The 9,822-nt window shown below is 39.5% G+C and overlaps 1 protein-coding gene across 1 annotated transcript; it reads left to right on the forward strand.

Annotated features, from left to right (window-relative positions):
* Window positions 1–558: 558 nt before the first annotated feature.
* Window positions 559–9,816, forward strand: trim47 (tripartite motif containing 47). Its single transcript, XM_005746572.1, has 8 exons — window positions 559–797; window positions 1,168–1,379; window positions 4,630–4,675; window positions 4,815–4,910; window positions 6,816–7,040; window positions 7,963–7,985; window positions 8,064–8,185; window positions 8,638–9,816. The coding sequence occupies exons 1-8, from the start codon at window positions 615–617 to the stop codon at window positions 9,165–9,167; spliced, it is 1,437 nt and encodes a 478-aa protein (XP_005746629.1). The 5' UTR covers window positions 559–614; the 3' UTR covers window positions 9,168–9,816.
* Window positions 9,817–9,822: the final 6 nt, after the last annotated feature.

The following is a 9,822-nucleotide window of genomic DNA, read 5'->3' on the forward strand; positions in this document are numbered from 1 at the left end:
GGTTGTTGGGGATCAAATACTTATTTCACTCAGTGGCATGAAAATCAATTTTTATATAATGTGTTTTGGTTCTAGATTTCTAGTTGATATTCTGTCTCACCATTAAAGTGAAACTACCATAAAAATTAGGGACTATTTCCCCCACAGTACTAGTAATTTTCCATTTGCTATCACAGACTTAAGAGCTTATTTGGACTGGTGAGTAATAAGTTAAAGTAGCTCAGTTAGCAGCTGACCTGTAAGCACACACATTGTTAATTCACCTTCCTAGGCAAAGTAGGAACGATTAAGAAGGGAAAAAATGGCACAATTATGACTGTCAGTGAAATGAGTTAGGCTCCACAATGTCTGTAGGGGAAAATGATTTAAATGCTCCTCTGGGAAGCAGTAAAATAAAAGTGCAATTTGTGATTTCTTAGATTGAAGACTATGGTTCATTTGACTGCTGTGCCAATAAAGGGTATATAATTGAAATACAATTGAATAGAGAGAGAGTGAAAACTGATTGGCTGAGAGCGAAAGCGACACTCCACAAATGTGCCCACTTCCCTCCCTCCATCCTCTTCCTTCACTTCCTGCAGTGGCAGTTCTCCGCTGCTGGTTGGTTTGTAAACATGGCGACTGCTGGTGCATCTGGAGATGACCTGAGGAAGGAACTGACATGTGCTATTTGTTTGGACTTCTTCAAGGACCCCGTTATTCTGAAATGCGGCCATAATTTCTGCCGCTTTTGCATCTGTATGCACTGGGATGAAAATGGCGGAGACTATGGGTATCAGTGTCCTCAGTGCCGAACGGTAAGTTAATACATTATATACGCCTTTTTGTTTTTCTTTTTTGAACCTCGTCTGAAGGCAAATACAATAACACGGCGGTGCCAGTGTTTCTTCCAATGTCTTTTTTTTTCTTTTATAAATATCTACGAGAAATAACACCGCGTGTTTGGCTACTGCTTTTAAAATAACGGATACCTACGCAGTGCATTTTGCATTTGCTAGGATAGCTGGTTGTTGTTGTTGGTGTTTTTTTTCCTCCTTCCCTTAGCTAACGATAGTCAACCTGTCAACACATGAGCTGGCAGGTTAAAAGCTTGGCTCCAAAAATGATATGATGTACGCAACCTTGTGCTTGGTTAGTCGTCCTTAGCTTCTTTCTTTATTCCGTCAGGTGTTCAACAAGAGGACTTTCACTAAAAACTATCTGGTGCAGAACTTGGTGGCCAAACTGGACGATCTGGAGTGCCTGGGCGCTTGTCCTGCCCCCTCCAAGCCTGTGAAATTTGGTGAAAAGTGTGAGCATCATGGTGAAGAGCTGAAACTCTACTGCCAGACCGATAAGAGGCCTATCTGTGTTGTCTGCAGGGAATCTAGATCACACAGGTTGGGATTTATGATTGACTTTACAAATATCACACCACAGCTCTGTGCCCTGAAAAGATTTTATTAATGACAGATATTAGTACACTGGACAGTGCGAACCAGATTTTTAGGAATAATAAGGGGGCGATGTAAAAAGCACCATTTTCATCTTATGTTTTGTGTCTGCCATGCTTAATGGTATTACCTTAATATTAGCAGAATAATTTCACATTTTTACTCTTAGTTTGTGGCTTTGTGGGGTTTTTGTTTTGTTTTTGCATTCTGTATCGCCTAAATAACTTTCAAGCATTTACTAATGTAACCAGTATCATTGGAAATTGGGACCCATAGCATGACTGACAGCTGCTTATGACCCCACACCAAGCTTGGGAAGCACTGCAGTATATCTGCATTTCATAGTAAGATCCCAGGAGTGTTGTAGAATGAGGTTTTTGGCACTAATGTACCCAAGACTCATTTGGAATAGAATTCAACTTTATGGTCATTGCACACATCACAGGTACAAGGCAACGAAATTTGGAAGAATCATTGTGAATGCCTAGTGTACGAGTGTCCATCTGTGAATTAACTTTAGTTTGAGACCAGTATTGAGGAGGGGCAGCCACACAGTGTGCAATGACCTCAGCAAGACATTAAGCCAGCGGTCCCCAACCTTTTTTGCGTCACGGACCAGTTTATGCCCGACAATATTTTCATGGACTGGCCTTTAAGGTGTCGTGGATAAATACAACAAAATAAAACTAGTACCGGTACAGAAAAAGAATTTATTCATAAAACACGTGAAAAGACACAGGATAACAAAATAACGCTGAAAACAGATTTAAAACCCTGAAAACTATACATTTCACACCTGAGCCTCAACTCTCGCGGCCCGGTACCAAACGACTCACGGACCGGTACTGGTCCGAGGCCCGGGGGTTGGGGACCGCTGCATTAAGCGACTTATAGCAAGGGCAGACAAAGTGGGTGGGGCTCACACATAGATTATATAGAGGATGTACCTCTGAAAAGTGAAGCCAATGCAAAAGTGCTTTAAACATTTTATTTAAATATGCACTGGGGCATGTTGGTTATGGTTCTAAAAGACTTCCCATCTTTTAGAGCTCTATAGGGGAAAACTTCCCTCTGCCACAACTGTTAATCATTTTCTCCTGCATTTCTGGGTTTGGTTGCTCAATTCAGGTCATACTGTAGGCGAAACAAATTTCTTTAACTACATTTAAGTAGAGGAAATGCTGATTATCCAAAATAAGCTAACTTGTCAATGAGCATGTGGTGGTACCTAGGCAACCAGAGCCTGGAAAGTCTACTAGTCAACTACAAAGTGTCTGCAAAAAAGCAACTTAAAAAGTATCTTTATCTTCAAATAACTGTTCAGAACTTTGTTTAAAAGAGTTTTATAAATAAAGTTATTATAAACAACTCGAGGATGAGTGCATTGGTGCTTATGTGGACACGCCTTTAGCTGACCAAATGCACATGATATGATCCACATGATAAGCTTTACAAATGTGTACTATGGTTTTTGTTTAAACTTCCACCTATAAATGATTCTCTCTCTGTGTGGGTGTGGGTGGGTGGGGGTGTGTGTGTGTGGGTGGAACTTCTACTAAAAGAATATAAAAGTATAACAGACAATTTGAATAACCTAATAATTCAAATAGCCTCGTCTAACCTGCTCCTCAAAATAACTTACTCTGCTTTCACTTCTGCAAACTCTCTGCAACTTAGTCTTTCTGAAAGACACACACACTGTTTAAACCTCTGAATACAATATCAATGCTGTAAATTATATTATTAATGCAATAGTAATGATGGTTATTTACCAATAGCAGTAAAATAATTTCCCTGCTCCACAAGATCCACAAAAATAAGCTATGTTCAAATCCCAGTGTAAAACTGGGACATCTGGCCTTCCATTGCATGCATATGGGTTTTTTGTTTTGTTTTGTTTTTTTTCTAAATAAACAGAACAGCTGGTAATCCCTTTTACAAGAAAATACGGATTTACAATTACAGACCCTACAGAGTAGCCTGCCACATTCTGAAATGTTAAGGATAATTAATTACGCTAAAATCAATGTTGGCCTGATTTCATTAGAGAATGCTCAGATTAACAAAGGATTTATTCCACTTTATCTCAACTATATCTGTATTCATAATATGGAGCATATACTTAATGCAGAGGATGGTCTCAAAATTGGAAGCAGTTTGTTCGCACTAAACAAAACAACTACCATCTTCATCTCATGCGGCCTCCTGGCGCCAGCTGGATGCTCAAGGCAAAAGCTGAATAACAAAATTCTCCTTGGATAACAAGACTGACTCTCTCCCCCACCCCAAGGCCACCCGCATCGACTAAAGACTGTTGACTTTTGCCTAACTGGGTGAAGGGACACTCTCTCGGCTGAACACATATGTGCACTGACACAGACCTACACTCAATTACACCAGACCCTACACCAATTTCCCTCAGGATGAATAAAGTATTATCAATTTGTACACAGAAAATTTTACCTTTCGAAAACTTATTGGATTTGTGAGCTCAACTTGACTGTGTATAACTGATCAGTATTTATATTTTATTTATTGAAGCACATGCTCATGAGTCCATAAGTTACACACACAACATTGCACACATTTGTAAAGCTTAGTTTATGCTTGTGGATCATATCATACACTTTTACAACCCTCTTGAGGCAAATTTGTCTCCATATTGATGTCATAGCCTTCACTTTTGTAATCTGTCGGTGACCTGATGTGACACGAATAATGTTCATTGATTAAAGTGAAAGATGACTGAAACCTAAAACTGGTTGTGGCTAGTTCCTGTCTTAGGTATTTACGAGTAACTTTTTAAACATTATTCATATAACTAAAAAAAGGACTTGCTGAAAACTTTCAACCATTCTAATCCATGAGAGGTTCTAAAACTGCTATTTTTCTGTCATAGCAGTTTCCCAGTTAATTCAAACGACAAGAAAAACTCCTTATAAACGACACACTGTGCAAAACAGATCATATGATTTGTGTTTATTTGTTCCTTTTTATCCTCAGATGAGGAATTGTGTAAAATAACATTTGCTCTGTTGGATAATTATATTGTGGAAAGTTAATCCATTGGGATTTGTAAGAAACACAATCTAAACATCTGTCTGAAAGGAAGTTCTAGATGACACAGTGAGTCCAATGTTTATTTATTTTTGATTAAAACAAATTGTTCTGTAACATGCTGAGTGTTTCGTTTCAGACACCATGATGTGGCACCAGTGCCAGAAGTTGTAACTGACATGAAGGTAGCAGTAGTGTTTGTTTATTTATTTAAGTAGTCTCCTATTATGTATTGGTAACCTAGACTCTTATTTACTGCATCTCTAATATTTGCACTGTTGCCCTGCTTTCCTGACTACATGTCTTCCTGTACATTTGTTACAGATGGAACTGAAACTGAGGCTAATGGAGCTCAACTGGCAGAAGTCTCAATGTGTAAAAGTTGTTACGGCTGATGAGCTCACTAAAAGTGAACTGAGGGTATGGAATGACCGTTCTTACTTGCTCTGTTTGTGAACTTGGTGTTCAAGTGGCCATTTTTGCATATTGCATGCAAACATTCAGTTGTGCACGGTGAAATTTTAGTGGACTGCTGAACATGCATTTCTTGAGCATTCGTCTTAAAGTTATGTTAACATTATAGTTCTGGTCAGTCAATATTATTTTGGTTTTTTTGTTGGGGGGCTGGGAGCCTTGCCAGGATGACTCTAGCAGATTCTCAGTTCTGTTTATTCCGCTTTGCTCAGGCTGACGTGCTTGTTTGCACAAATGACTCTGCCATATTATTTGGAAATGCATGGTCACATTTAAAAGTTGACTTAAACCACAGATCGTGTGTCATTTATACTTTAAACCAACAGTGTCGTTGTTTGTGGTAGGCATCACTAGAACTGCAATGTGACCAGCGTTGGGTATAATGCGTTACTGTAATTAAATTACTTTACCACTGAAAAAGTAGAGTAACTGATTACTGTTCATTTTTAGGTATTTTAATTAGTTACTTACAATGTACTTGCATTACATTATAAAATTAAAACTCGCTGAATATCATTTAATTTCAAAAATTTATCTTCTAAACGTAGAAGTAAACTCTGCCGCTTTAACATCGCTGTAGTGCAGGTGCACGTCATTTCGTGCCAGTTTGCTGCGTAGTCGTATTCTAAAGCGGAAGATGTCGGACTCGGCTGAAGCGAGTGGCTGTTTTATGAAATGGACATATTCCTGTCTCTTCACTCGTCTGAAACAAGCAGACAAGAACATTACAGTAATGTGTAAGCTATGTCCTGGGGAGGAAAAAAAAAAATCAGCCGCTGTTAATACCAGGAGTGATCTACTGAAGCGCCTGACACGAGAGCAGAGACGAACACTTCTGACTGATCCTTGTTCATCATCCATGGATAACACCGCGGCAACTCCTGCTAAGCAGGCAAAATTAGATTTTACTTCAGCAGCACAGAAAGCATCTGAAGGTGAGCTTAAAAAATGATTGCAGGCTACATTTTGGAAGAGATGCTACCGCTGCGTACTGTAGTCTCAGTCTTTAAAAAAAATAAATAAATAAAATAAAGTTATTATTTAAAGAGTTTAATTTCTATTGTTTGTCCACTCAAGGTTTATAGGGTTTTTAAGAAGTGTTGTAATCTCCCAGTTCTTTTAATCTTTGGGCTGAAGGAAGGACAATACTCGGTGTATAAATGCTCAATCAACAATCATTTATTTCCATACAATTCAACACACAGAGCATTAAGACATCCGGACGGGAGAGATGCGCCCAGAGGGCCAGGCACATGTCTCTCAAAATGGTGGCGATTTTCACAGACTTTTATAGCTTCTGACAGCCCCCACCTAGTCATAAAAGCTACATCTTCACATGTTTTTCTACTTCTTAGCGAGACTGGCTCCTGACCTTGCCTCCCTGTCTTCCTGCAAAGGTGGGGGTATAGAATGTGGTTTATCTCTTCTGCCCTAAACTCAGTCTCCTTTCTCTTCATGATTCAGCAATAAAACATGTCAAGAACACAGTGTGAGACATTCACAGCAGATCAAGGATACAGAGTGATGCAAATTTATCTAATAAACTAATATGTGAATATGTTCTGTTAACTCAAGAGTATAATGAGAACTAGACTGCATACACAGCACACCATCTAAACTAAAGGATAATACATGTCCTACAGCTGTTAACATAATTCAACTACATTGACTATGGTCATAAAATAACATGTTTTACTCATAATCTTCACAGAAGTATTTAGATTAATTACTTATTGAGTAATTAAGTAACTTTTCCGACACAGTAATTAAGTATTTTAAATACAATATTAAGTAATTACTTACCCAACACTGAATGCGACACATTTATCTTATACTTTTCTTTTGCTCTAGTTGAAAAAGCAGAGACTCAAGGAAAAGATTGAAGCAGACGTCGGTGCCTTGGTCCAGTTTTTGCTGGACGAGAGGGACTCGCTGCTTGAAAGCCTGGACGCTGAGGAAGTGGCCACCATGGCTGTTATAGATGACAACTTGAAGACTGTGGAAACGGAAGCAGCAGCTGTGGACAAAGCTATAGCAGCTATCCACAGCCAGATCAATGGAAAAACTAACTTTGAGGTCAGTTGACTTCAAAGGTTAACTTGTAAATTGTCAGGCTATGGCATAAGAGTTGGATAACGTTGTTGCTGAGTTCCCCATCCCAAACCCTTTTGCTTCAAAAAGGATAAAGCAGTATTCTTAAGAATGAGACTGTCTTAAATACAGCTTTGGCAGGCCTGTAACATTCCTTTTTATCAGGCTTCCTCTGTTAAAAGCTGCACTACCTTTTTGTGTTAATGCAATCATGCTGCCTATGACAAACATGTGCCCCCTTTTATTTTTTTATTTTTTTTTTAAACTGTACGCAAAAGTGAAAATGCTTGTTTATAACTGGGTGATAATCATACATTTTAAAGCTGAAATAAAAGCACAGCCATTGTCTTTAGGTTAACAATGCGATGGGAAAATTTGGTGCACAGAGTTGTAGTTATAAAATTAGACCTAGGAACACGCCCCTAGTCAACCAGAGTAGCCTTAAATACTGTTTACTGTAGATACTCAGGAGCCCAAATTGTTGTATTTAAATATCACATGGGAAGTCAAACGTGAAGTAAAACCCCACCAGCAAATAGCCGCCATCATCCAACATTCTTTATTTTGACAAGCTTCTCCAAATTACCATTAAAAGCAGAGTTGCTGTGGATGTGAGCGTACTGCGTGGCCATTCATCATGCAAAGCCAAACGGTCATGAAACTGGTCTGATTTCATATTCTTATAAAAGGACTTTAAATATTAATTTGTGATAAACTGCAGACACCCTGATGACAGTTTACCACTGTGCACTAAGGATTAAGGATCAAAGCATCCTTAAAATGGCATATGGGCACATGGGGCTGCTCAAAGCAACAGAAATGTTATGAAACTTGTTTGTTAGGGTTTGAATTATACATTAAACCACAAATTAAGTCTTTTCTTTCTTTTCTTCCCCCCCTGCAACAGAGCCTTGCAGAGACATTTAATGAGTAAGTAGCTTTTTGTTCATTTATTACAAAAATGCTTTACAAAAACCCAGCATGTTAATTTCCATGTTTCTTCTGCAGAGTTGTACAGTGCAAGCCTTTCACCTCTTTGGAGCCGGTTAACTGTCCGACAGAATTTACAGACTTCTCAGGGCCCTTTCAGCTCATCATGTGGAAAAAGATGATGCACGTGCTGCACACCAGTAAGTTGAAGAATCATGTACTGTTAGTGCTTAAGAGATGCTATATTTGAACTGTAAAGACTGATTTTTAGGCATGAGGTCGGGCATTTTCAGCCTAAAGCTTGCTGGATGGTGAATATATTAAAGTCTCTAAAGAAACCGCAGTAATGCAGATTAACTTTTCTGCATGCTTTCTTTTTGTAACGGGTTACTGTCTAATAGGGCTGCAACTAATGATTATTTTTGATAGTCAACTAATCTAAAAAAAATTTTCTGCACACAGACTTTTATCAGTCCTAATAAGGATATGATTTTTATCAGCTTACAAATGATTATATTTCTAAGCACAAATGACAATATAAAAAAATATCAATTCCAACAGGCAGGTTGTCTACCAAGTCTGCTCTTTTAAAAATGTAGTATCAGGTCAGCTTAAGACTAATGTGATTTAATCTGTCATGGCGTCTCCATAGTGCCCCAGAACCTCACCTTGGACCCAGACACCGCTCACCCGAACCTGCTTATCTCGGACTTTGACACCAAAGTGGAGGAGGGCCGTGTCCGCAGCCAGGAGCCAGACCTGCCTGCCCGCTTCAATCGGTTCTGTGGCGTCCTCTCCACAGCCCAGTATGCTAGTGGCCAGCACTACTGGGAGGTGGATGTGAGGGACAAAGGTGTGTGGTACCTGGGAGTGACCACAGAGTGCAGCAACAGGAAGGGCTTCGTCAGCCTCACACCCTCCGCAGGATACTGGAGCCTGTGCCTGCAGGACCGGCTGTACGCCAATGGGGAGGACGGACGCATTCCAGTTGCCGACTACTGGAATTCTCCTCGCGTGGGTGTGTACCTGGACTATGACAACGGGCGTCTTAGCTTCTATGATGCTGTAACAATGAAGAGGCTGTACATGTTTGACACCTGCTTTGAGGAGCCTGTCTACCCTTTCTTCAGCCCAGGGAAAAATGACCCAGGCAGCAGACTGCAAATATGCCACTATTACTGAGAGTTTAAACAAGTTTAACGCCTGTGTGTTCATTTCTGCCTGTTGGCAAGGCTTTATCTCATAGATCAGGCTGGAGTGATAGGCTGATGTTGACCCTTGAAGTCATGTATGCTTTTGAGTTGTCTTACTGGTTTTTAGAAAGTACATTTTACATTGAATAAAAAGTACCAGGTGTACACAAATTTGGTAGTTTTCAACTTGGACACACACTGTAGGCTCATACCACCTCCTTTGGCTGGGGGTTTGGAGAAGTGCTTTGCTATTCATCACTGTGTCTGCTGGGTTGCAGATGCCTCGGATGCTCTTGTTGTTCAGAGCATATTCAGTGCTGTTATCCCGTTAGCAACAACTATGCCATACTTCTACTACTATAAAAGCTCACTCTTAGAAGGGTCAGTGGTGAAGCATTGTCTGGTATAGTTTGACTGTCTGTTGTTATCATGCTACATTCCCTCATCAATATGAGACTGAACACTCAATTTTGTCCATATTGTACTGATTTTACAATTAGACTTCCAGGAATGAATGGAAGTGGCAACATCCATCAGTACAAATCATTTTATCACAAACCTTTTAAACACTTAATTTTATATAAGATGATAAAAACGTAAAGTTGCACGCTTGGCATTTTTGGACTTTTCCCTCTGTATATTGC

The sequence above is a fragment of the Pundamilia nyererei genome, unplaced genomic scaffold, assembly GCF_000239375.1.
Source record: "Pundamilia nyererei isolate P.nyererei 1_Seehausen unplaced genomic scaffold, PunNye1.0 scaffold00180, whole genome shotgun sequence".
NCBI classification, from domain to species: domain Eukaryota; kingdom Metazoa; phylum Chordata; class Actinopteri; order Cichliformes; family Cichlidae; genus Pundamilia; species Pundamilia nyererei.